Source organism: Eretmochelys imbricata, chromosome 28 (assembly GCF_965152235.1).
Source record: "Eretmochelys imbricata isolate rEreImb1 chromosome 28, rEreImb1.hap1, whole genome shotgun sequence".
NCBI lineage: Eukaryota > Metazoa > Chordata > Testudines > Cheloniidae > Eretmochelys > Eretmochelys imbricata.
Window position 1 is genome coordinate 5,362,139 of NC_135599.1, and position 27,844 is coordinate 5,389,982.

General features: G+C 50.7%; 2 protein-coding genes and 1 non-coding gene across 3 annotated transcripts in view; 2 read left to right on the top strand and 1 right to left on the bottom strand.

Moving 5' to 3' along the window:
• The window catches only part of LOC144258216 (uncharacterized), a 970,182-nt gene that overhangs the window by 714,272 nt on the left and 228,066 nt on the right, over positions 1-27,844 (bottom strand). The window lies entirely within an intron of this gene.
• TRNAM-CAU (transfer RNA methionine (anticodon CAU)) lies at positions 4,038-4,110 on the top strand. The gene has a single exon. It is a non-coding gene; the product is annotated as a tRNA-Met (tRNA).
• The window catches only part of LOC144258305 (uncharacterized), a 79,172-nt gene continuing 69,331 nt past the window's right edge, over positions 18,004-27,844 (top strand). The window contains exons 1-4 of the mRNA XM_077806782.1: positions 18,004-18,045; positions 19,081-19,207; positions 22,306-22,419; positions 22,790-23,509. Of these exons, the coding sequence (XP_077662908.1) occupies positions 18,004-18,045; positions 19,081-19,207; positions 22,306-22,419; positions 22,790-23,509 (1,003 nt within the window). The remainder of the gene's footprint in view (positions 18,046-19,080; positions 19,208-22,305; positions 22,420-22,789; positions 23,510-27,844) is intronic.

Sequence of the window (27,844 nt, forward strand, 5' to 3'; positions counted from 1 at the left end):
CTGCCCACGGACACCACCCCAGCAGCTCCCATTGCCACAGATGGCAGAGTCGGCCCTCGGGGTGGGGGCAGCGTGTGGAGATCCCCCCACCCCCGGGGCTGCAGGGACGCGCCAGCCGCTTCCGAGACTGGCAGGCCACACGGAGTGTAAGCAGTGTCAGGGTGAGCCTCACCCTGAAATCTGGTGGTGAGGTCTGGCAAGTTGTGGAAAAGAACTTCCGGGGCCGATCTCATTTGCATAGGCACACCCACCCCGCCTAGAACGCGGCCATAGCTGCCGAAATGGTCACTTTGGCTGCTGTGGGATCCCCAGTGTCTCTGTTACTGGGGCAGGAAGAATAAATTGTTATTACCCTGATTATGGGAACTGTGCTGGGAACTGTACTTGGCCTTTTGTTATGATGGAGGGACTCACCATCAACTAAGTAGCAATCGCTAGGAAAGGGTCATGGGTTCCAAAACTCTGTGAATTGAGAGAGGTTGGGGGCAAGTATTAATACTTGGTGGCATGGGTCTCTTTGTGATGATCTTACATGTTAATTGCCCTTCGTTTTCTCTCCACTGTGGAATCTCAGAGCTAATTTTGATTTCGTTAGGAGTCTAGTTACAGGCTGCTGAGCTCACTTCGGGCTAATGGTGTACTATCACTGAGGCTCCTATACTACAAGTTGATTTCACCAAAGAGCTGAACTGACTAAGAGCCGAAATCACTGACTGTTGTGTTAAGTAGTGAGGGAGCCTGAAGATCTATTGTGGAGAAGTTTGCGGGACTGCTGGAGTGCCTTGTGGACAGGCTGGTGGAGCAGTTCATGGGACGGCGGGAGCTGCTGGTGGGACGTGGAGCAGTTCATGGGACGGCGGGAGCTGCTGGTGGGACGCGGAGCGGAGCTGAGCGAAGCAGTTCGTGGGGCGGTTGGTGGAGTGGAGGCCTATGGAGCTGTGGGGTGGTCAGCTTCAGATCATGTAAGGTGCCTTTTACCCCCGCCCCCATCTCCACCCAGGTTGGGAGGTAAAGCTCTGCAGATAAACTTTTGAACTTTGGGGCTGCCCTGACCAGGGACAGAGACTTTTGGGTCATTGGACTTTTGGGACTTTGGGTGATTTGGGGTTGCTGGACTCAAGAACCAAAGAGAAAGGGCATGCCCCAGTTTGCTTGGGGTGGGTTTTTTTTTGCTTGTGGATTGTGTTATGAATCCTGTTGGTGGTGTTTCCCCAACATAATGCCACATTGTTTCTCTCTGTTATTAAAAGGCTTTTTTCTACACTCAGACTAGGTGCTTGCGAGAGGGGAAGGATTGCCTCTGGGAGGCGCCCAGCGGGGGTGGTACATATTTGTCCCAGGTCACTGGGTGGGGGCTCGAGCCGGTTTGCATTGTGTTATTGGAATGGATCCCCTAGATATTGAACCCAGCCCTTGTTGCTGCCAACTCTAATGGGCAGAAGGGTTACATGGAGCAAGGGTGGGCAGGAAGCCGACTTCGCCCCCTTGTGCTGCCTGTGATGGCGGTGGGGGTCCCCGGGCCCTTTTAAATTGCCCGGGGGCAGCAGGCGGGGCTGGGGGAGACACCGGGCCCCGGACTTTGGTGGAGCCAGGCCCCCGTGGTCTTATGTTGCTGGAGCATGGGCACCAGGGGCCCAGATGAGGCGCCTCCCCTGCGGCTGGAGGAGCATGGGTGCTAATCCACCTTTCGGCGGGTTTGTTTTTGGAAGGTTAAATGAAGGCAGCCTCTGCTCTGGGCTCGCCCAGTTTCAGGGCCTGACGCTGCTTTGCACAACGATGAATCTCGGAACAGGCCAGCAATGAAATGACGGCAGAACCTGAGGAAGGAAAAGCCTCCGGATTCGTCTGTGGGCCTTGACGCTGAACGGGAGCCGTAATTTGACTCGCTTTGTGGCTGCGGCCGGTAAAATGTCAGGACAAAGTCATCCCAGTGATTGTGACACTGGGTTTGAGGCGGCTTTGGTCTTATAAAAATGTAACTAGCATGGAACACTTGTGTTTTTAAAGGTGGCTTCCCCAAGCAATCCCAAGTTGTTCTTCCCAGAGCTGGGTGATGGTGGGCAGCAGGGGATCTCCCCAGTCTGTGGGGGAATCTCTCTGGGCCCCACTGTTAGTTCTCCAGCCTTTCTCCCCCTAACCACGCAGACCTCTCCCCCACCCATTGTCAATGCTTTACAGTGACCTCTCCATCCCCTTATGGGATACAGCCTCTCGGTGACCGAGACTGCCTGGGTCTCCCCTCTGCTTGGCTCCAGTGGGGAAGGAAAGAGTCTGACAGGGGAGAGGAAGGAGACAGGCCGAAGGAGTCAAATGGGGCTAGACGAGAATAGAGAATAGAGGAGATTTTCTTCCTATTAAAGTGGACTGGAGTCTCATTGCTGGAAAGCCACATCTTGAGTGAAATTTGAACCGGCAGCCTTTCAATTGCCACAGAGACCGATTTTCTACAGTTTCATATTTGAGCTCTGAGCAGTCATACTGCTCCCTTACATACAGTGCAACTCCCCCACCTTTTCTGGCCTCCCTGTCCTTCCTGAACAGTTTATATCCATCCATGACAGCACTCCAGTCATGCGAGTTATCCCACCAAGTCTCCGTTATTCCAATCACATCATAATTCCCTGACTTTGCCAGGATCTCCAGTTCTCCCTGCTTGTGTCTCAGGCTTTGTGCATTTGTATATAGGCACTTGAGATAACCCGCTGATCGCCCCTTCTTCTCAGTATGAGGCAGGAGCCCTCCCCTCTCACACGCTCCAGCTCGTGCTTCCTCCCGGTATCCCACTTCCCCACTTACCTCAGGGCTTTGGTCTCCTTTCCCTGGTGAACCTAGTTTAAAGCCCTCCTTACTAGGTTAGCCAGCCTGCTCACGAAGATGCTCTTCCCTCTCTTCGTTAAGTGGAGCCCGTCTCTGCCTAGCATTCCTCCTACTTGGAACACCATCCCATGGTTGAAGAATCCTAAGCCTTCTCTCCGACACCACCTGTGTAGCCATTCCTTGACTTCCACGATTTGACGGTCTCTACCCAGGCCTTTTCCTTCCACAGGGAGGATGGACGAGAACACCACTTGCACCTCAAACTCCTTTATCCTTCTTCCCAGAGCCACGTAGTCTGCAGTGATCCGCTTAAGGTAATTCTTGGCAGTAACATTGGTGCCCACGTGGAAAAGCAGGAAGGGGTAGCGATCCGAGGGCTTGATGAGTCTCGGCAGTCTCTCCGTCACATCGCAAATCTTAGCCCCCGGCAAGCAGCAGACTTCTCTGTTTTCCCGGTCAGGGCGGCAGATAGATGACTCAGTCCACCTGAGGAGAGAGTCCCCGACCACCACCACCCGCCTCCTTCTCTTGGGAGTGATGGTCGTGGAACCCCCAACCCTAGGACAGTGCATCTCATGCCTTTCAACTGGTGGAGTCTCCTTCTGCTCCCTTCCCCCAGACGTATCATCTGGGTCACTCCCCGCAATGGTACCTGTGGAGAGAACATGAAAATGGTTACTTACCTGTGTCCGCTTTGCTGGTACATGGACGTTCCCCCTTCTTCTTCTGGAGGTCACATGTTGCCAGATTTCTTCACAGTCCTCCTGTCCCTGCTGCGCAGCCTGCTCTGAATCTTCAGAACCTTGTGCCCATAGAAGCATATCCTGACGTCTGTCCAGGAAATCTTCAGTTTCTCTTATGCAACGCAGGGTCGATCCCTGTTGCTCCAGACCTTGAACCTTCTCTTCCAATATGGAGACCAGCTTGCACTTTGTAGAGACAAAGTGGCTTCTGTCCTCTGGAAGAAAGACACACATGGCACATCCAGTGCAGGTCACAACAGTTGACCACTCCCCATCCATATTACCTTCCTACTATGAGCTTCCTCCGGAGATGCAGTAATTCCTCAGAGAAGTCGTTAGGGCGTAAGCCTCAGTGGGCTCACTCCAGGTGAAGTCCCAGGCAAACTCCTGCTGTTTGCTGCTCTGCTGTTCCCCGCTGCTCTGCTGTTCCCCGCTGCTCAGCTGGTTCTATAAGCACCGAGCCTAAAGCTCTTCCAAGCCTTCTTAGCGCAGGGGGCAGCGCATCAGTCTCATAATCTGAAGGTCCTGAGTTCAAGCCTCAGAGAAGGCAACTCTTCCTGCTCCCTGCTTTAGATTTTCTAACGTAAATCAGAGAAAAAAAGAAGAGAGCTGAGTGGTTTCTAGACACCCTCCCATCCATCTAACACACACACACAGACTTTTCTAAGGGTACGTGTACAGTATGAAATTAGTTCAAAATGATTGGATTGGAAATTTCGGGAGCTATTTTAGACATTCAGGCTTCGGTGTCCCCACTAAAGCGCGTGAATTCGGCAGAGTGCGTCCACAGTACCGAGGCTAGCATCGAACGTCGGAGCGGGTGCACCGTGGGTCGCTATCCCACAGTTCCTGCAGTTCCCGCCGCCCACTGGAATTCTGGGTTACGCTCCCAGTGCACGATGGGGCAAAAACATTCTTGCGGGTGTTTCTGGTGCGTGTCATCAGGAAGCTCTGGCAGACAATCGTTTCACGCCTTTTTGGCATGCAGACGCTGTACTGCTTTCAGCAGACGGTGCACCGCTTGCTCTCCTGCAACTATGAATCCGCCTCTCATTTCCTCTCCCCTTCCGATGTAATCTCTGCTATCTACTCTTTCTCTTCCTCATCGAACTCTTCTGCCTCCAACTCTGCTCTCCCACTGGTGCCACGCTTCCGAGCTTCTCCGGGTTGTCTGTCCTGGGCTCCCGCCTCCGTGAAAATCACGGAAGACAACCAATTCCCGCCTTTGTTCGGCTACCACGAACCAAACAGCACCTCTTCCCCTGCCACTCTGCTCTCCTACATTTCGTGCCCTTTTTCCAGGATTACCCGTGCAGGCGCCATGGAGCCCGCTCAGATCTCCGCTGCAGTTTTGAGCATTGTAAATACCTCGCGCATTATCCAGCAGTATGTGCAGTCCCTGCAAAACGGGGCGAGGAAACGACAACGGTGCGATTACTATACTGATGAGGACATGGACAAAGATGGCACGGCGTGTGGCAATTGGGAGATCATGGTGGTGCTGGGCCAGGTTCATGCCGTGGCACGCCGATTCTGGGCCCAGGAAACAAGCAGAGACTTCTGGGGCCTCATCGCGTTGCAGGTGTGGGATGATTCCCAGTGGCTGAGAAACTTTTGTAAGCGTAAGGGCCACTTTCATGGAGCTTTGCGACTTGCTGTCCCCTGCCCTGAAGCGCAAAGACACCAAAATGAGAGCCGCCCTCACAGTTGGGAAGTGAGTGGCCATAGCCCTGCGGAAGCTTGCAACGCCCGACAGCTACCAGTCAGTCGGGAATCAGTTTGGAGTGGGCAAATCTACTGTGGGGGCTGCTGTGATCCAAGTAGCCAACACAATCATTGACCAGCTGCTATCAAGGGTCATGCCTTTGGGAAATGTGTGGACCATTGTGGATGGCTTTAATACGCTGGGGTTCCCTGACTGCGGCGGGGCGATAGACATAACGCATATCCCTCTCTTGGCCCCGGAACAGCGGGGCGGCCATTACATAAACCGCAAGGGGTACTCTTCCATGGTGCTGCAAGCCCTGGTGGATCACAAGGGACGTGGCGAAAGGGATGCACAAACAATCCAGTTGGGCCATTGCCCACAAGCTCACCCCAAGCAGCTTGGACTCCTGATGACTGTGATGCTGAGGTTCCTTAGACCCCTGTTCATATTTCAGACCCCAGCCGGTGCAACATCCCTGCCCAACCACTCACCATCTGCCCCAGGAGAACCAGCTGGTGGGCTGCATCCACAGGCAGGTAGTTTATGCCGCTCCCCTCAGAGCAGCAGCCACAGCTGTGCAGCTAATCCCCACATCTGGTTGCCGGGGATCCAGCTGGATTGTTTGGGCATCCCTTTCAAGACTTGCCCTCAACAACCTGGCAGCCCCCAGCTTTCTCATTGCTCTGTGGTTGTTTGCTTTGTGAAAGGGGCCTCTAGGAATTGGTATTTCCAGAGGCATTAAAGAATCATAAAGGAGAAGGAAAAGTTAATGCCTTAGAAAAGTCTGTGTGTCTGTGTTAGATGGATGGGAGGGTGTCTAGAAACCACTCTGCTCTCGTCTTTTTTCTCGGCTTTCCAGTGGTAATCAAGGTCAGCCATTGCCAGCAGTTGACAAGAACATGTGAGAACAGTGGGGGTGGGAAATAAACATGGGGAAATAGTTTTACTTTGTGTAATGACCCATCCATTCCCAGTCTTTATTCAAGCCTAACTTAACTGTATCCAGTTTGCAAATTAATACCAATGATCACTACAAAAGGTTCCGCCCACCCCACCCGGCTCTCCTCCTGGTAATAGCTCACCTTACCTTAGCGAGCAGATCGAGGGACGTGATCGTTCCCCTCTATTCGACATTGGTGAGGCCTCATCTGGAGTACTGTGTCCAGTTTTGGGCCCCACACTACAAGAAGGATGTGGAGAAATTGGAGAGAGTCCAGCGAAGGGCAACAAAAATGATTAGGGGTCTAGAACACATGACTTAGGAGGAGAGGCTGAGGGAGCTGGGATTGTTTAGCCTGCAGAAGAGAAGAATGAGGGGGGATTTGATAGCTGCTTTCAACTACCTGAAAGGGGGTTCCAAAGAGGATGGCTCTGGACTGTTCTCAATGGTAGCAGATGACAGAACGAGGAGTAATGGTCTCAAGTTGCAGTGGGGGAGGTTTAGATTGGATATTAGGAAAAACTTTTTCACTAAGAGGGTGGTGAAACAGTGGAATGCGTTACCTAGGGAGGTGGTAGAATCTCCTTCCTTAGAGGTTTTTAAGGTCAGGCTTGACAAAGCCCTGGCTGGGATGATTTAACTGGGAATTGGTCCTGCTTCGAGCAGGGGGTTGGACTAGATGACCTTCAGGGGTCCCTTCCAACCCTGATATTCTATGATTCTATACCTGATCACTCTCGTTACAGTGTGTGGGGTAACCCCCATTGTTTCATGTTCTCTGTGTATAGGAGTCTCCCCACTCTATTTTCCACTGCATGCATCCGATGAAGTGAGCTGTAGCTCACGAAAGCTTATGCTCCAATAAATTTGTTTGTCTCTAAGGTGCCACAAGTCCTCCTGTTCTTATTCATGGTGTTGTATCCCCATAGTGTGGCCGTTTGGTGTCAGTCCTTTTAAATAAACAATGAGTTTTTTTCATAGAAACCATATTTTCCTCATACAGACACAGGAGTAGATTAATCTACAAAGGGAAGGTGATTCCAAGGCAGTTCCGGAGGGAGAAGGGAACGTTTTCAGCATCACTAAATTATTGTGTTGTACCTCACACACACACAGAGTGACAATAAACTCAATTAACTGAGCTACCAACACACTTCACAGGAATGAAATAAACAACTTTATGTTCAAGGAGTTTGGTGCATGTAAATAATATTAATAATATGTTTTGGGCAACGCATGGAAAATTCATTGTATTGTACAACCCACTTGATATAGTTAATACACCACATAATATTTAAGGAAGTTAAGAACGATGTGCTTATAAATTAACATATTGTGCCATTTGCACACGCACAAGACCTAGAAAAAACTGAATTATTTGAGCTTCCAACATTTCCACTTTCTCACAGCATGTTAGACCCCCTGCTTTAAATGAAATATGTCTAAAGGCCAGATGTATGAAAGAATTGTCTCGTTCTATATTTCTTAGCTTTTATCTCAAAAGGTAACAGCCTCATAATCTTCCCCCAAACACCCTGGGACCTCCCCCAATTATTAAAATGCCCCTGTCTTCAGCAAGACCATGACAGTGACCCACAGCTAGAGTGTCTCGGCCAAGCTGTTCTGAAGGAGGCAAGTCAAAGATTTTCTCTCTGCTTCCCTTGGCAAGGTCTGAGTGGGAAAACAAAATATCCCAAATGGAAAGTTTTCTGCTGAGAAACCAATACTAGTCTGTTTGGGGACTTTGATTTGAATGGATTATTATTCTTCTCTTCTGATCTCTGAATTATTTCAGTTCAGTCTTTGTCCTCCAGATATGTTTCCAGGTGTTGAATTGCGGGGGAGAGAGGCCAAGTCATGATGTCTCTTCCCCTCTTTCATAGTTTCTTCCAACTTGCTAGGAACTTCCTGTGCTTTGATGTGAGTCAAGCAGTGTCCATTGTCTCCGGGCTGTCTCTGAGGAGTCCGCATTGTACACGGTTCCTGGGAGAGTCCTTGGGAGCGTGGATACCTTCACTGGGCCAGCAGCGAGTCTGGCTCCTCCAGCGTCACACCGGAAAGGCTGGCGGTGGCCATTTCCCAGCCTCATCACATATTTCAGTGACGCACCCAGAGCAAAACTCCACCACTTCCCAGACAAGCCTAGCACACACCATCCACCCAGGTATTAGCCTTCAACAGATCACGACTTTTACAATGATAACTCACCAGGCCGACTCTGTACAAATCGTACCTTAATTCTATGAGAGTGGTGACTATGGGGCTTCCAGGGTGCTGCTTTCAACACAGCCTGCCACCCCTGGGCTGACATTGCAATGGAGACATACCCTTAGAGTCCCTCTCTACCGGGATAAAGATGGCAGCAGGGCTGGCCTGGGTCAGCTGACGTGGGCTCCTGGAGCTCAAGCTGTGGGGCTCAAAAGTGGGGTGCAGATACTGGTGTTCCTGCTGAAACCTGGGTTTGGAAACCCTCACCCCGCGTGGGGTCTCAGAGATTGAGCTCAAGCCCATCTGTCTCCACTGTCATTTTGAAGCCCTGCAGCCCCAGCCCCAGAAGCCTGAGTCACCTGCCCCGGGCTCTGAGACAGGTGCCCTGGGTGTTTTAATCGCTGTGCAGACATAACGTTAGGATACGTCTACAGTGCAATGAATCACCCACGGCTGGCCGGTGTCACATTAATCAGGATCATGCGGCTTGGGCTGTAAAGTTGCAGTGTACAAATACAAAGAAACAAGAGCAAAAACTGGTTCCCTTTATAGCTAGATAGCTACAGATACATGGCAAATAGCAACAAGAATCAGCGTAGAGCTGGATCTAAAAAAATGAAAGATTAATCTTTGCTCTACAAATAATAACTACTGATAAATGGTAATATAAAAAAGGACCTTGAATTCCTTCATAATTTGATGGTTTTTGGAACTTCCAGGCATATTGGCTAGAATTTTCGAGACACAGATTGTCAGAAAAACGTAACACGCTGAGTGCTCCACCTGAAACAACAGCAAATACTGTTGCCTAGATAGATAGATACATTGCTAAGAGCAACAAGAATCAATGTGGAGCTGAATCTGCAAAACGGAAAGATTAATCTTGCAATACAAATAATAATGTATTAATTATTATTATTAATTATTATTATTATTATGTCACAAAGGACCGTGAATTCCTTCATTCTTTTATCATCCTCAGGATGTTGTGTGAATTCAGAGACATGATTGTTTTCTGGAGCAGCCGTTGCAGTTTCAAAAGGAAATGCAGGCAGAAAATGAAGCAGGGAGGGTTGTGATGGGGCGCATGAAAGGAGAGGAGGCTTGTGCCTCTTGAGTTTTCTTTCAGTTTCTCTTGTGATCCTGATGGAGGAAGCGGAAGCTTAATTTGAGTTTCTCCCCACTCCCCTCCTTCTGTCGGCGGAGTGTGTCTTCACCAGGAGTGCTTCCACCGAATGAAGAGGGGCAGTGTTGGGGGGGGCTGAGAAACGGGGCTCTTCACTCCGCGCAGCTGCCCACTGGGAGCCCAGCTGCCCCGTGGGCTCTTGACTCCCCACCTCCTCCCTGGAGTGGGAGCCGGCCACCTGGGCTTCTTGCCTGCCTGCTCCCCGCCAGGAGTGGGGGCGGGGGCCAAGTGCTCAGGCTTCTCGGCTCCCTGCGCTGGGAGCCGGGAGCTTTCGTGCAGCAGCCCCGCGAGGAGCCAGGCAGGTGCAGCCCCGCTGGGATCAGGGAGCGGAGGGCAGCCATGAAGGGAGCCAGCCAGAAGCCATGACATTGGCAAGACAGCCAGCAGCCCCTGTGAGTCAGGCAGTGTCTACACAGACACTGTGTTGTCCTAACGACCCCAACGCAATCCCCGTGCCTCTTGAGGAGCTGGAGTTACTATGTGGGTGTAGCAGGGCACTTACATAGATGGGACAAGGCTGTAGTGTGCACCGTGAGGTAATTAGGACAACCTAAAATGCTGTTGGCGGGCCTAACTGTGTAGTGTAGCCCAGGTTTTAATCTCCTGCTGATGGGTTATATGCTGGGTGCCTTGTTTCCTTTGCTTAGGAGTGCTTGTTCTCACACCTATCTCCTCGCTTTCCATTCCAGTTCAGGGAAGGAGAGAATAACCAAGTCTTCAGGTATGAAAAGGGAAAACTTTTCTACATGACCCTTCGCAGTCAGTGAAACCTGTGGTGGGAAACGTGCCCTTGATTTTACTGCATTTTGGTTTCTTGTCTTGTTGGTTGCTCCCGAGGAGCTGGCAGGGAAATGTCCATGGAGAAGTGGAGTGGATGTGAGGTTTCTTGCTTCCGAGATTTGCCTGCGTTTTGGCCTCATTGTGAGAAGGGCAAATTGGATGAGACCTTGCAGCTTTTCTGATGCCTGTCTGAGTTTGGAAAGTAAGTTCTTTGTTGTCCTGTTCTTCAAAGGAAACTGCGGGAGCGGATATACACTGGCAGCTGAGAAAGCCTTAGAAGGGGAAATCCAAAACTGGGCACAATTGGTTTCTGTTGTAGATTGTAGTGTAGTGTGGTGGTTATCATGTTGGCTTGACACACAAAATATCCCTGGTTTAAAACTCGGCAGAAACAGTGCCTTTTCCCCCAACTGATCACTTTTGGTCTTCCTCCATTCCAAGCCCTTTGCTGAAATACACCCATATTTCCCACACTTTTTGTTCATTTTTCTTTCCTTTTACAATCTTTTACAGTTGTAATTTAATGGCCAAACAATTTTGCTCATGAATTAAAGTTTAACACAACATTTGACAGTCTTTTCCCATGCCCTCTTTTCTGTCACTTACAGGAGTTTACTTATGGGACTATTCACTGATTTATTGCACCGAGCATTTCAAAGGAAAGGTCAGAATCATTTATCTTGGATTCACTTTCCTTACTTCTTTCTAATTCTTTCTCTCACATAGATGGGGAAATCTGTGTTGGAGCAATTTAGCTTACCACTCTCTCTTTCTAGACGGAAGCTGACACAATTTAAAACTTCCCAATTTGCAAATATCTATGTGAAAATATTTCCTAAAGCAATGCAGAGATCCTGGGCAGGGCTAGGGGTGAGGCAGATTAATAATTGGCTGTTCTTTATTTTGGTGCTTGCTAATTGGCCATTTGGAATTTTAATACAGGATGGCATTACAGCCGAAAGATAATCTCAACATGTGGAGAAGAAACGGTTATACGGGCTAATAAATAATTTCTTGGTGTCACACCAAAAGTGATGCATTCCAGTGTGAAAGAAGAACTAATTCATGGCTTATGAGCATTTGCTACGTAGTTGTAGCCATGCAGGTCCCAGAAAAGCTTGTCTTTGTCCCCAACAGAAGCTGGCCCAGTGAAAGATATTATCTCACCCACCTGCGCGTTTGCTCGCCACACTACTGTTAGCCAACGGCCAAGGATGTTTGGTGAGGTGCCAGCTATGCCCATTTATACCATCCGTGACTTTAACCGCTAGGACGCACTGTCCCTTCGCGGCGGGCAGCCCGGGCTAGGCTGACGGATGCCCCAAGGTCCTAACCACCCGTGACTTTAACTGCAAGAGCTCAGAGCTCCTTCGCAGCCGGCAGTCAATACTGACTGACAGGTGCCCCAATGGCAGCACTAAGAGCCTCTCCACACCCGTGACTTTAACTGCTAGAGCTCAGAGCTCCTTCGCAGCGGGCAGCCAGGATTGACTGACAGGTGCCCCAAGAGTTTGCCCCGTGGAGGCAGCACAACTCAACGCTAGGCTCTTAGTACTCTCACCTCATGGCCAGGCTTTGGAGCCAAAACGGCTGAGGTTCTTTCATTGTGTTGGCTGCTTTCCAGTAAACCAGAGAAAACAAGTCAGGCTTATGCACAAATGGTTTCTAAAATTTATTTTGCTAGATTCTAATCATGTGGTTACAAAATTGCTAGTGCCTACTTATTTAAATGTAGAGATGTTACACACACAAACAAGTTACAAAACTGAAGCCACAATCCCAAAGAAAGAAAACAAAGTGTAGAGCTCTATTTCAAAATATGTGTACACTAAAGATAGGAGATCAGGTGTGGGTGCTTCTTACCCTCCTTGCATCTCTCGATTCCAGCGGTGCCAAGCCAGGATCGGTCACTCAATTCCGCGGAAAGACGAATAAGGGACAAGGCTTAGGGACCCTCTTAGCTGCAGAAGCCTTGGGAGGCTGTCACTTATCTGACCAGCAGATAGATAGTGAAAAGCACTCCAAAATCATGGTGCTGTAGGTCCCCTACTTATACCTCTGTACTCCTTTATTCTCTTTCTCCTTTCTTATGCCAAATTGAGGCTGGTCTGTCTGGGTGACGCCAGCTTTCGCAAGAGTAGTTTACACTTGCAAGGGAGAGAAACAATAAGTGTCGACTACTGGACATTTCTTTTATCAGGGTAAATATTTTCCCACCTAGGATGTTGGGGTGTGTGCATCACGCTATTTAGTAGGGGCTAAGAGCCATGTCTGTCACAGGGCCCCTGCCTGCTGTGAGCTTAATCTTTGTATCTGTTCCCAGAGGCACATTGTAGCAGCACACCTGTGCTTTTCACAGCTTCAAAGGCTGTGCTGGAATATATGTTAAGTGCCCTGTTCCGGCTTCCTCCTGTGTTTCCAGCAATGCTGGTCTGAGGGCGTGTGGGGGGCTGGCTGTCTGGATACAGACCCCCACCTGCCCTCCACCAGGATCTGTCAGCCCATTTGCCTGGGACCCCCTCCTCCGGCCAGCAGGACCCCCTGACGCTTTACAGGAGGACCCCTCACTCTGCGCCAGGGACCACCCCACCACAGCGCTGTGCACTGGGCATGGCAATGGTCCCAGGAGCCAGCTGGGCAATCCCAGACAGAGCCCCTGGCACAGCACCAGGCAGCATCTAATCCCCTGCCCCACCTGCCCAAGAGACCCCCACCCCCACTGGTCTGCAGCCAACAGGCCCCCAGCGATACCCACCTCCAGGACCCATAGCCTTAGGGCTGAGCACATCAGAACTACCCCCCGAAACCCCAAACCCTCCAGAAACCACCAACCTGACTAGGGTCCCCCCTGCCCAGCCACCCAGAGGCCTCCCCCTACCACAATGTCCCTTCAGCTCCCGCTGCAATCTCCCCACACAGACATGCACCCCCGCAGCAACAGTGTTCCCTCACAGTGTCTGACAAGTGGACAGAAAGTTATCACCACCCCCTGCTGGCCAGTCACACAGGCAGAGGGAGCCCGGGGGGACGCCTCTTTAACAGGAGAAGGGAAGCCATGGAGGGCCAAAATAACTAAGACATTTCCATACTCTGTCACTAGCAAATAATGGCCACCGTGGATCCACCCCAGAGTTGGCTACATCTTTGCACTTTGGGAAGCCCCCCCGCACGGAGACCCTTTGTCATGGGGTTTGGGATATTTCTGGACCCACGCTGCACTCAGAGGGACCTCCTCATCCCGTGCCAGCTGGAGAAAAGAAAAGGGTCCAGCCAACTCTCCTGTTACCAACTGGGAACCACCCATCCCCCAAACAGGGGGAGGCCCCTGGCTTTGATGGGTATTGAATATATGGCTAGTCTCTTTTATCAGCAAACATTTTTAACAGAGAGAAAGGAGGGAACAAATGATTCTCAAAGGAGAGGGAAAGATGTTTATTGTTGCAGGGGGGTTAATTTCCCAACCAGGATGGAGAAGGATTCAGGGCAACAGGTTCCCCCCAAGGAAGGACAAGTTGCTAGGATTTAGAGACATGGGGAACAGCCCCAAACTCGAGAGGATTTTTAATTGACATTTGATAATGACATCGTAAGAGGGAAACCTGAGATTTGAGAGCAGTGTTCAGAAATGAAAGAGAAAGGGTGGAAATCTGAGGGATTTTGGATCCATTTATGCAAATTATAGAGAGGAGAGGGGAAAATGAGAGGGATTTTATAGCAGTTGTTGATAGGAGGTTGTCACAGAGTCCCTGGGCGATGCTCTGGAACTGCTCCCCATGAAGCCGGGCAGGACTCTGGGGCAGTCGCCTTTCTGGGAGCAGCCTGTCTTCAGGACACACAGCTCACACAGCTTCCACCTTCCTGGGTCTGACCTCGGACCATTCAGCCTCCTCTGCCCCTCCGTGCGCTTCCCACAGCGAGTCCGCTCAGGCAGGGCTCCTGGGGAAGCCAGAGGTCCTGCAACCCAACTCCGCAGTCAGACGGGACTCTCAGCCAGCCAGTAAAATAGAAGGTTTATTAAATGACAGGAACATGGTCTAAACCAGAGCTTGCAGGTGCAGAGAACAGGACTCCTCAGCTGGGGCCATTTTGTGGGGGGCAGTGAGCCAGACAACCACGTCTGCCCTTCCCTCCATGTCCCAGCCAGCCCCAAACTGAAACTCCCTCCAGCCCCTCCTCCTCTGGGCTTTGTTCCTTTCCGGGGCCAGGAGGTCACCTGATTCCTTTGTTCTCCAACCCTTTAGCTCTCACCTTGCAGGGGGGAAGGGCCCAGGCCATCAGTGGCCAGGAAACAGGGTGTTGGCCATTCTCTGTGTCCAGACTCCTGCACACACATGCCCTCTAGGGCTCTGCAATGATCATACACCCTTATCCCACCCCCTAGATACTTAAGAACTTCATAGGGGAAACTGAGGCACCCCCACACTATTCAGAGGAAACATTAAGAACAGTCCCACTTCGTCACAAAGGTAAAAGCTGAGTGTATTTCCCACCACTATTTGGTCAATGAATAGAGCGGAAATGTGCAACCTTGGCAAACGTTTTAGATCCATATTCAGGAATCTGAGGAAAGGTGTCAATCTGAGATTTTCGTCGTAATTTATAATTACAGAGACAGGGAAAGCTCTCAGGGGCATATTCAATTAGAAGTAGACAACTAGAGTAAAAGTGGGGCAAACTTTTTTATCAATCTTTGAGACGTACAGAGAAAACGTGTCACAAACTACGCAACTGAGAACATGGGATAAACGCCAAGACCGGGGGGGATTTTATGTGGCTATTAAAGAACTAGCTGGAAAAGGGGGACCGTTTGTGATATAAAATCCAGCCTGCCCAATACATAAACAGAGAGTGATCGTCCCCCCACCCCGCGCCGCCCCCGTTCACCTGGGCAGCAGGGAGCCCTCTGAGGGGCTGACTGGAGGGGGCGGGGGGGGAGCTGGAGGGCTCCCTGGGGGAGGGGAGGGGGCGGTAGGGGTGGGATCGGCAGATGGGGGGCAGGTGGGGGCTGGGGGCAACGATGCTGCAATTGGGGGGCAGCAAGTGGGACTGGGAAGCCAGGATCGGGGGCAGCCCCATGGGGGACACGTCCCCTCCCTTCCCGGCACCGGGAGAGACCCGGCGTCTCCTCCCACCCCCACGCCGGGGCAGCCAGGTTGGGGGATGGCTCCGGGCTCCAACTTCCCACCGACACCGGGACAAATCGCTGCGGATAAAACGGGGGCGGGGGAGGGAAATCCCGCCCCCCCCAACGGGATGGGAGTTTCAATGGACATGTGAGGAGGAGGGAGAGACGCGGGGGGGATCAGGGGAGACGAGAGAGCGGATCAATGGGGGGTGGGGGGAGTTTACAACCACGTGGGAGCTACCGAGAAGGAAAAGGGGAAAACTGGGGGGCATTCGTGCCCGTGGGGGGGGAGGGGATCCAATTAACTCCCCCGCCGCCCCCCACTTCCCCCCGGGGAATTTCCTGGCTGCACAGAGACAGTTCAACCCCCACCCCCCGCAACTCCGGCTTCTCTCCCCAACACCCCCCAAGGGACCCCGCCCGCCGGGCCCCAGTCTCTGCCCCCCCCAATCCCAGCCGTGCCGGGGGCAGAGAGTCACTTTCCTGCCCCCCCACCAGCGCTCCCCCCCGCAGGGTCTCCCACTCACCGGGTCGGGGGCGGGCAGAGCCAGGGGCTGGTCCCAGCTGGAGAAAGCACCCCCCCGGCCGGGCACGGGGGGGTTAATGACGTGCCCCCCCAGCACAGACCCCAGAGGGGAGCCGCAGCTGCTCCTGCGAGAGACCCGACACGAGGCCGCGCCCGGGGGCGGGGCCTGGAGCGGATCGGGGGCGGGGCAGCGTCTGGGGGCGGGGCCTGGAGCAGACCAGGCGCTGCCTCGTGTCGGATCTGTAGGAGGAGCGACTGCAGCTCCCTCCGGGGTCTGTGCTGGGGGGGGCCGTCATTAACCCCCCCGTGCCTGGCCGGGAGCGGGCTTTGTCCAGCTGGGACCCGCCCCGGTAAGTGGGAGACCCCGCGGAGGGAGCGCTGGGCGGGGGAGGGCAGGAAAGTGACTCTCTGCCCCCCACCTGCCCATCCCCCACTGCCGCCCCCTCTCCGCCCCCAGGGAGCCCTCCAGCTCCCCCCCCCGCCCCCTTCAGTCAGCCCCTCAGAGGGCTCCCTGCTGCCCAGGTGAACGGGGGCGGTGGTGGGGGTACCATCACTTTCTGTTTATGTATTGGACAGGCTGGATTTTATATCACAAACGGTCCCCCTTTTCCAGCTAGTTCTTTAATAGCCACATAAAATCCCCCCCGGTCTTGGCGTTTCTCCCATGTTCTCAGTTGCGTAGTTTGTGACACGTTTTCTCTGTACGTCTCAAAGATTGATAAAAAAGTTTGCCCCACTTTTACTCTAGTTATCTACTTCTAATTGAATATGCCCCTGAGAGCTTTCCCTGTCTCTGTAATTATAAATTACGACGAAAATCTCAGATTGACACCTTTCCTCAGATTCCTGAATATGGATCAAAAACGTTTGCCAACGTTGCCCATTTCCGCTCTATTCATTGACCAAATAGTGGTGGGAAATACACTCAGCTTTTACCTCCTATCAACAACTGCTATAAAATCCCTCTCATTTTGTGCAGCTGGGGGCCTGTTGGCTGCAGACCAGTGGGGGTGGGGGTCTCTTGGGCAGGTGGGGCAGGGGATTAGATGCTGCCTGGTGCTGTGCCAGGGGCTCTGTCTGGGATTGCCCAGCTGGCTCCTGGGACCATTGCCATGCCCAGTGCACAGAACTGTGGTGGGGCGGTCCCTGGTGCAGAGTGAGGGGTCCTCCTGTAAAGTGTTAGGGGGTCCTGCTGGTTAGAGGAGGGGGTCCCAGGCAAATGGGCTGGCAGATCCTGGTGGAGGGCAGGTGGGGGTCATAGGCAGGCAATGGAGAAATCCCAGGCAGGCAGTGAAGGACTATAAAATGACTCTACACAAACAGCCCCCCACCCCATTTCTCCTGCCATTTGCAGGAGCAAATCCAGCCATGGGGGAGCAAACAACCCAGGAATGAGAGTTTCCTAGCAGACAGGCATGGAGAGGGCACAGGGAAAAGGAGATAGAGAGACTGACAGTGTCCGTGGGATAAGAGTTTTGAAAGAGATTTCCAGCTGTCTCATCTGCCCAGACAGATGTATTACTGCAGTGTGGGGAGAATTACTTTCCTGTGGACAAGACGAGGATGAGAGAGAGGAAAACCCAGTTCCTGACTCCATGTCCCTCCTGCTGGGGTGTGGCTGCCATGGGGTCAGTGTCAGAGGGAATCCTCGAAAGGGACTCCTTTGGTTCTGCTTTTTTCTAGGATTGCGTTCAGAGACTTTGTTTTGGGATGCGGGAGGGAGAAAGGAGGTTCAAAGTGTGTCCGTGGGCTTAGCCTGGCAGGAGGGGCCAGGTCTCTGCTGTAATCCAGAGATTGAGCATTTTCTCAGCACGGCAGAATCTCGGATCTCGCTCTGCAAGGAAAGAGCCTGGGGGAAGCGTGATGTGAAAAGAACTAATGCCCGTTCCTAAACTTCCACAACAGCCCTTCTTGCCCGGCCAGGTTGCAGAATGACACTCATGTTTCTTTCCGGTTCATCCCATCCTCCCATGGGACAAGGGAGCGACATGGCTGCAGAGGAGCCAGCTCAGGTAGGGATTATTTTGGGGGGTTCTGATCTGTTCCTGCAGGAGGGAGAGGGACAGGAAATACACGGGAGAGGGGAAGGTTTGCACCGTCTGGTTTGGAGGTTGGAGCGGGGCAGGAAATGCACAGGGTGGAGAAAGGGAGGAGGCCAGGGGGTGGCAGACCTGCTGGGAGTTGTTTAATAAGTGGCCTAGATTCTAGGAAGAGACCCATGAGGTTCGGAGGTGGAAATGCTCCAATCTGGTGAAAAGAAAATAACCTACCTAGATGGGGCTGGGAAAAAGGACCAGAGTCGTAGTGCTGGAGCCTGACCCAACTAACCAGCGGGTGCCTTGAAATATGAAGGGGGAAGCCACCAGTCAGGCTTAGGGGAGATTCCCCTGCCTCATATCCAGCTCTGGGAGTGGCATTATGTGGGTAAGTCATTATGCAAGGTAACCCATTTCCCCTTTTTTTTTTCCTGCCCCCCGCACCGACGTTCTTGTAAAACCCTGGATTTGTGCTGGAAATGGGCCACCTTCATTATCATACACATTGTAAGGAGAGTGATCACTTTAGATAAGCTATTAGCAGCAGGAGAGTGGGGTGGGAGGAGGTATTTTTTTCATGATTTGTGTGTATATAAAAAGATCTTCTACACTTTCCACAGTTTGCATCCGATGAAGTGAGCTGTAGCTCACGAAAGCTTATGCTCAAATAAATTGGATAGTCTCTAAGGTGCCACAAGTCCTCCTTTTCTTTTCACAAGGAGGAGGGTGTTGGGCTTCCTACAAGAGATCTCTCCCTAGACCCTGCTCGGGGCAGCATCTCCGGTATCAGTCTGTGGCTAGTATGTGTGTGATGGATCTGCTGGGAGAGAGGAGGGGTCTCTCTTCGCCCCCTCCCCCTGGTGTTTCCTGGGTGCTCTGAGCGGGGTGGGGGTGGGACTCTGTTGGCTGCGGTCCACCCAGAGTTTCCATTTGATTGGCTCCTCTTCCCCACGAATAGTGGGGCTGTGAATGGGGCAGCAGGTCCTGAGTGTGGGGCTCTGGCTCTTTCAGGGGCCGGTGACCTTCGAGGAGGTGGCTGTGTATTTCACCAGGGAAGAGTGGGCTCTGCTGGACCCCGCTCAGAGAGCCCTCTACAGAGACGTCATGCAGGAGACCTATGAGAATGTGACCTCGCTGGGTAAGGGTTCCTGTCCCCTCGGTTCTTGGAAGGGGAACGGAAGAGATGAGGTTCACGCCACCCCCACAATGCCACCTCTGCTCTGTCCTGTTCCAACATCACCCCAGCATGCCAGTGACACACACACGACCAGGGACCCTCCCCTGCTGCTGAACGCTGTGGGAAGAGAGCACAGGAGCAGAATCGCACAGTGTCAAATGTCTCCTGTTTGCACAAGTAAAACGGGGGGTTAGGTCCAGCATCACGAACAGAAGCTTCCTACCCCTGGCCTTCTCTCAAACCCTGAGCCTTCTCCACCCAGACCAGAATGTGCTTGGGGTGTAAGAAGCAGGCTGCTGGGGTCAGAGCGGCTGGTCCAGGGTTACTGATCACACAGACCTTGAATGGTGGGTGGGGGAATCCAGACAAGGGAGCTCCAGCAGCAGAGCATTGAAACTCAGCCAGGATTACAGATGACACAACTCCTCACTGCTCCGGATTGCCCCGTGCATGGGACAATGGCATCAGTTGCTGGTGAAAATCCTTGAGACCTGGAGAGTTGCTCCCCCCATCCCCATGTGCAATAGCCACAATCTCTCTTCTCTCCAGACTTGGTTTTTTGAGTCCCTCATTCCTGAAGTCACATGACCCCGATTCTTATTTTTCACATTCTGCTTTTCTAGACTATTTAGAGTCTGTTGCTTCTGAATGATAGTTTCTAATTTCCCAGTGTTCTCCACAGCCAGGGATTTTCCTACTCCCTCCCATTGCACTGGACTCACTAGGTTCCCTGGTATTTCAGAATGGCCCCACTGGGACAGACCAAAGGTCCATCTAGCCCAGTGTCCTGTCTTCCGACAGTGACCAGCGCCGGGTGTCCCAGAGGGAATGAACAGAACAGGGAATCATGAAGTGATTCATCTCCTGTCACCCATTCACAGCTTGTGACAAACAGAAGTTAGGGACACCATCCCTGCCCATCCTGGCTAATAACCATTCATGGACCTGTCCTCAATAGATTTCTCATGGTATTTTTTTGTTTTTTTTTGTAACCCTATTCTAACCTTGGCCTTCACAACGTCCTCTGGCAAGGAGTTCCCCAGGTTGACTGTGCGTTGTGTGAAGAAATACTTGCTTTTGTTTCTTATAAACCTGCTGCCTATTAATTTGATTTGGTGATTCCTAGTCCTTGTGTTCTGAGAAGGAGTAAATGACACGTCCTTATTTACTTTCTCCACGGCAGTTTTGATTTTATAGACCTCTCTCATATCCCCCCTTTGTCTCTTTTCCAAGCTGAATAGTTCTGGTCTTTTTAATCTTTCCCCGTACAGAAGAGTTTCATACCTGTAATCATTTGGGTTGCCCTTTTCTGAACCTTTTCCAATTCCAATATATCTTTTTTTGAGATGGGGCAACCACAACTGCAGGCAGTATTCGAGATGTGGTGTACCATGGGTTTATATAGAGGCGATATGATATTTTCTGTCTTCTTATCTATCCATTTCAGAATGATTCCCAACATTCTCTTTGCTTTTTGACTGCCGTGGCACACTGAGTTGATGTTTTCAGAGAACTGCGCCCAGTGACTCCAAGATCCCTCTGTTGAGTGGAAACAGCTCATTTAGAGCCCATCATTTTATATGTGTAGTTGGGATTATGTTTTCCAATGGGCTGCAATATGGTGCTATCCTGACACCTAGTACTGCTGAGATCCTGCATTCAGTGATATCCCTGCCCTTCCTGTTCCCATTCTCATAAAAGAAGAAGAGCATCCAAATGCGTGTTTCCCTTCATTCCCTCAGCGGTCCTCATGATCGGTTCCAAAGTGTATTAAAACCTTTCTTAAAGGGTTACCTCTTGGCGGTTCTCAGGTCCTGTGAGTTTGTAGCCCAGAAAGTCCCCCCTCAGTCAGCTCAAACTCAGCTGTTTATCCCCCAAAAGTCTGTCGTCTTCAGTCTCCTGAATGAGGGGAAATCCGTCCCTACCCCTTTCTGCGTTGGGTAAAGCTTCAAAAGGTGGAGCTCTGCACAACCAGCCTTGAGATCTGGCATTCATCACCCCGTAGTGATACCAGCTTGCACAGGAAACCCATCCCGCAGCCCTTCATGTGGCACATCTCGGCATCATAGTCTGTGAAGAATTCATGCTTTCAAGGGCTGGCTTCGATATACAGATAACAGTCACAATTAGGGCAAGAGTTTGCAGGCAATGAAAAGAGAGTAACTGACAAACGTGAGCAATATCTAATCCTTTAAAGCCTGAAAGTGCCTTGGGGGGGAGGGGACAGGAGCCGGCTGTGTGGGGGCGGTAGGGCTCAGATACTGGGCATTGAGAGCCTAGAGCCAGCTGTGTGCTGGAGAGACGGGGCATGAACCAGCTGTGTACAGGGCAGATGAGCAGGGGAGAGGTGCTGTGGACACGGCCATGAGCAGCTGTGAGTGCCGTCCTCTCTGCAGCATGATGAGAGAGCCTGGTGTCCCACTGCTGATCCCAGACTTGTATGAGGAGGGAAAAATTGGCATCAAGTCTCAACCGCACCCAGCCTGTGCCCTGGGGAGGAGACGGGTGTCTCCAGGGAGAAATCTGGGGGATTGTGACCCTGCATGCCCCACCCACCCTCTGATCAGCAATTCCGGATATTAACGGTGATTCCAGAAACAAAGAGTAATTTTGGGAAAAAATGCAGTCCTAGCGACAATTTCCGGAAAACACTGGCCCTGGTTGTAACATTAAATCCGATAGTCTCAAGATCTAGGCCTGTGTTGATCAGATCTGCCACTCTGCCTTCACGGAGTTCACTCTGCTGGTGGGTTCTACCCCTTCCCCCATTCTGTGTCTGCCTTGTCTATTTAGATTGAAACTTCTTCAGGACACAGGCCATAAACGCTTCTCGGTTTGTACTGTGCCTAGCAAAATGAGGACCCACTGTTAGTTGGCCCTTAGGCACTAAGGTAATGAATATGATTGATAATAATCATCTCCTGGCACTTTGAGCCAAGGAAGCCGGGCTTGGGATGTTACTACTTAAAAGTGAGCTGGGCTTAAAAGTATGGAATATTCTTTGTGACAAGTATCCCACAAATTCCACTGACCTCCCTTGTTTTCTTTGCCTTGAGCAGGGTTTCCAGTTTCCAGAACTGATGTGATCTCGCAGCTGGAACGAGGGGAGGAGTCGTGCGTCCCAGACCTTCATGGCTCTAAGAAAAAAGTGCTCCCGAGAGCTCCCTGCATAGGTGAGGCATTGGTTAAACCAACCCCAAAACTGTCCGTGAATACAGGAAACATTTGGGATGCCCTACAAAGACCTTGTGAGCTCTCCAAGTTCAGGATTGTTCCCTGCAGATGTGGAATCGTTAGGCAGAGGTCACTCTTGGCTTCCCACCTATCCTGACTGACAACTCCAGCAGGTCCCTCCCCAATCTCGCTGTCCCCTGAGATTTCTTCTGAGATACGGACCCAGAATTGATCCCTTCCTTTCTCTCCTCTGGGGAAGGTTGAAGGGAAAATCAGCTCCTGATAGGTTTGATCTGTCCTGTACACATTTTGGTTCCTTCATCCCTTTTTCCATTCTTCTCTCTGAGATTTCCTTTCTCTCTGGCGCAGGCAGAGACTTACGTCTGGATTCTCTTGGTCTCCCATCAGGTGTTGGGATGGTGAGTGAAAAGGAGAAGGAACCCCAGCAGGAAGATGCTGAGCGAGTAGAAGCCCATGGGATGTTGTCAGGAAGGTCCAAAGGGAATGATTCTGGGAGCTGTGTACGCCCAGAAAAAACAAAAGCCTGTGAGAGTCAGCAGAGGCCAGAGGAAAACTTCGGTAGCCAGTCAGACCTTATTACACGTGAGAGAATGAACTTGGAAGGAACACGCTACACATGCCTCGAGTGTGGGAAAAGCTTCAAAGGGAGCTCGGACCTTCTCAGACATCAGAGAATCCACACGGGTGAGAAACCTTACGGATGCCCTGAGTGTGGGAAACACTTCAAGCAGAGCTCGCATCTCATTGCACATAAGAGAATCCACATAGATGAGAAACCGTATGGCTGCCCTGAGTGTGGGAAACACTTCAAGCAGAGCTCACACCTTATTACACATCGGAAAATCCACACGGGTGAGAAACCTTACGGATGTCCTGAGTGTGGGAAACACTTCAAGCAGAGCTCACACCTTATTACACATCGGAAAATCCATACGGGTGAGAAACCTTACGGATGCCCTGAGTGTGGGAAACACTTCAAGCAGAGCTCACACCTTATTACACATTGGAAAATCCACACGGGTGAGAAGCCTTATGGATGCTCTGAGTGTGGGAAACGCTTCAATCGGAGCTCAACCCTTATTAGACATCAGAAAATCCACATGGGAGTGATCTGTAACAAATGCCTTGACTAGGGCTGGCCAAAGGTATTTTTTTCTTTTCAATCACATTTGCTAATTCCCACTTAGTGATCTGTGCCCCATCTTCACCGTGGTTACTCAGCTCCCCCAGATGAGTTGCCTGCTCCTGCCTTTTGCAGCTCACCCTTCTTTGGGGTCAGTCCTGTGATGTTTTCTATCAACTCCTTTCCTTTTGGGTCAAAGGAGCGAGTGTCCCTCCAGCCAGGAATGTTCATCAGCTCCAGGTGGGGGAGAGAGGTTTGTTCCCAACAAGCTACACTGAGGCGAAAACTACCCGTGCCTTACATCCACTAGGACTGTACATGGCGTTGGCTGCTCAAGTTAGTGATCTTGGTGTTAAAAAACAATTACAGTTGTCGTGCAGATGCAGCCGAGGTGCAGTGGTTGGCATTAGCTTTCCCCTTGACCTGACCTAAACTCCATCACATGTCCTAGTCTAAACAAAGCCTGAGCATCACAGTTATACTGTTCCCCCATTTAAAAACAATTGTTAGTCATCAAGTTCCCCCACCAGGATCATATTGTTTCATTCCCAGTTGTCACAGTTCATCAGAGCGCTGTTGCTTCAGGTTTTCCTGAAGGCAGATATTTTTACTACCATTTTCCTCCCTTAAAATATATTGAAGTATAACAAAGAGCAGGAATAGAGAAGGGATAGGGAAAAATGTAACAACAGAAGAACATAGGGTAAATCAGAGGGATTCTCCATCACCATCTCTATCCCCCTGTTCTTCAATTGGTAAGGTCAATATTTCCTGAAGGGGCTGGGAAGAGGATTCTCTAGTAAATGATTTGGAACTAACTAAAAGACCCATTCATTTGCCTCCCAAAGCAGTTGTGGCCCATGCCCTACAGGAGGTTGCTGCTGAAGATCTTCCCTTCCTAATCAGGTGCATGTTGCCTCTTATTTGGGAAATGCAATCCCTTCCTAGGTAGAGATGGGAAAAATGGAAGTGACATTTGTGTTCAGCTCCCTCCTGGGAGATGCTGTAAATGTATAGGAAATGACATCCATGAGGAATGTGATAGAGCTGCAGAAAGACACCCATTTTGAGTAGATACCTGACATTTGGTGTCTTAGAGGGATTCTAAGCCGCACCTGAATGTAGTCCCTTATTTAAATCTGTGCCACCAGATTAAAGAAACAAAAGGGCATATTTGGGGGAGTTATACCTCAGTATCGCTACTGGTATGTTGTGTGGTTGGTGAAGAATTCTACGCCAGAGCCGTGTAAAATTGCTACAACTAAGGTCAAAGATTTGACAAGAACTCAGGTAGAAATGAGAGGTACGAGTGGTTGATTTTCACCCCAGAGATGGACGCTATGGTGACCTGTGGCCAAGGTAAACTGTTTTTAGAATTGCTCACACTTCTAAGGGATGCCATGATGAAACTGGGAACAACTGTCTTTTACCATTTGGATCCCAAGTTTCCTGAAGCACAGAGAGAAACAGCTGATTCCTTCAGAGCCATGCCATGCCTATGGGTCCCAAACTGGCTGCCTTGCTGGACAAGAAGCACTTCCGTGTTGGTTAAATGATGGTAGCCAATGAGGGAATGTAAGAGATTCCAAGTTCAGACTGCAGGATACATGAATGCTGAGTCCAGAGTCTGTGGTTTGGTCTCTTAGTTTTGCTCTTGAGTCTAATGCATGTGTCTCACTTTTCCGCCTCCTGCTACTCTGAAAGATTAGAAAGTGTGAAAGTAGAGCACAGGTGGTTTTTCTCACGATGCAGCCTTCCCACATAGTGTGAGACCCCTTCCACCCACACAGGTGAGCCAGAGAGTTCCCCAGGGCTCTTGTTCGCAAAGCAAAGATGTCACATTAGGCAGGAGATGTCAAGATCTACAATGGTGATGGGCAAGTGATGGGAGCTTTTCTGGGTGGTTGTTGTTTGGTTGTTTTTTTTGCATGTAATTTTTGTTTTGTTTTTGCAACTAATTCTTTTTATAGCTGCTGAGCCTCCTTGTCCTTTTGAGCACAGCTCTTTAACCCTCAGGCCTGGCTCTGGAAACCTCAGAACCGGCTTTGCGTTTTTTTTTTCATGTTTGCTATCTTTGGAGTTCGTACATCCACACGACATGCGGTTCACAGCAACGGATACTTTGAGAAACCTGCTGGGTGAAGCAGGCCTTTTCCAAACTGACATTGGCCCAAATTCTGCCTCAATTCAGCTGGATTGGGACACGTCTGTGTCAAAGGAGTGGTTCACACCTGATTTGCCCAGAGACCTCAGAGGAGGGGTAGTTAGATATAGGATAAGTAGGAATCGACAACAATGAAGTTAAATATAAAGGTGAAAGACCCTCACCTTGCAGGTCAACAAGCCTGTTCTGTTCTTTCCCTCCAATGCATCTGGCACTGGTCGCTCTCAGGTAGCACACTGGGCTTGACGGACCATTGGTCTGACCCAGTCTATGACCTGTCGTGCGTTCTTATGGAAGCCCTCTGCGGCCTTGTCTACACGGGCAAGTTTCTGCACAGGAAAGCAGCTTTCTGCGGTGTAACTCCCGAGGTGCGCACGCAGATTTCGTGATGCATGATAGAAAGGGGCCATGACAGGGACACACTGCCGTGCGGGGTCCAAGTGAAGGAGCTGTGACATGCCTACCACAAGGTGCAGGAGGCAAACTGCTGCTCCATATTGGGGGCTAACTAACCCCAGCATCACGGCAAGAATCTACCTAGCAGCTGGAGAAAAAATATGTATGAGAGTCAAAGACACCCCCACGTGGCCTGTCTCTTCCCCAATCTCAACACCTGGAAGATTGTCTGGAAGACTCAGAATTTGAACTGCGGAGATTGGTCCCAGGCTGAGAGGGAATTCAGTCTGAGTATTAAGAACTCAACATGGCCTGGAGCAACCAGTGGGTGAGAAAACCTGTTTGATCCAATTCTTGCTTAGTATATTCAAATTAGAGTTTAGACTGGGAGTCTGTTTTCATTTGTTATGTAACCACTTTTGACCTCTGTGACCAATACTTATACTCAGTTAAAATCTAACTTTCTGGAGTTAATAAACTTATTTTACTATTTTATACTTACTCCTGAGTTTGTCCAAAGTGCTTGGGAAAGTTGCTCACATGACAAAGGCTGGTGCACGTCCCCTTTATTTTTGATGAAGTGGCGAACTAATTAATGAGCTTACACTTTTCAAGAGAAGGCCGTGAGCCCTGTAAGATGGTACATTTCTGAGGTGCAAGGCTGAGAGCTGGGGAGATATGCTGGTGTCTCTGTATAATTGAGGAGTGGTTTATAGAGCATTCATGCAACTGAGTTGGGTGCTTTGCTGCATGTTGTTGGCCAAATGATCATAGAATCCTAGGATATTGGGGTTGGAAGGGACCTCAGGAGGTATCTAGTCCAACCCCCTGCCCAGAGGAGGACCAATCCCCAACTAAATCATCCCAGCCAGGGCTTTCTCAAGCCTGATCTTAAAAACTTCTAAGGAAGGAGATTCCACCACCTCCCGAGGTAACCCATTCCAGTGTTTCACCACCCTCCTAGTGAAAAAGTTTTTTCCTAATATCCAACCTAAATCTCCCCCACTGCAACTTGACCATTACTCCTTGTCCTGTCATCTGCTGTCACTGAGAATAGTCTAGATCCGTCTTCTTTGGATCCACCTTCATTTAGTTCAAAGCAGCTATGACATCCCCCCTCATTCTTCTCTTCTGTAGAGTAAACAATCCCAGTTCCCTCAGCCTCTCCTCATAAGGCATGTGTTCCAGACCCCGAATCATTTTTGTGGCCTTTCACTGGACTCTCTCCAATTTTTCCACATCCTTCTTGTAGTGTGGGGCCCAAAACTGGACACAGTACTCCAGATGAGGCCTCACCAGTGTTGAATTGAGGGGAAGGATCACATCCCTCGATCTGCTGGCAATGCCCCTACTTATACACCCCAAAATGGGACTTATACACCCCAGTCGTCTGGACTTCCCCCGATCACCATGAGTTTTCAAAGATATTGGACAATGGCTCTGCAATCACATCCGCCAACTCCTTTAGCCCTGTCGGATGCAACGCATCCGGCCCCATGGACTTGTACTCGTCCAGCTTTTCTAAATAGTCCCGAACCACTTCTTTCTCCACAGAGGGCTGGTCATCTCCTCCCCATGCTGTGCTGCCCAGGGCAGCAGTCTGGGAGCTGAGCTTGTTCGTGAAGACAGGCAAAAAAAGCATGGAGTACATTAGCTTTTTTCACATCCTCTGTCACTAGGTTGCCTCCCTCATTCAGTAAGGGGCCCACACTTTCCTTGG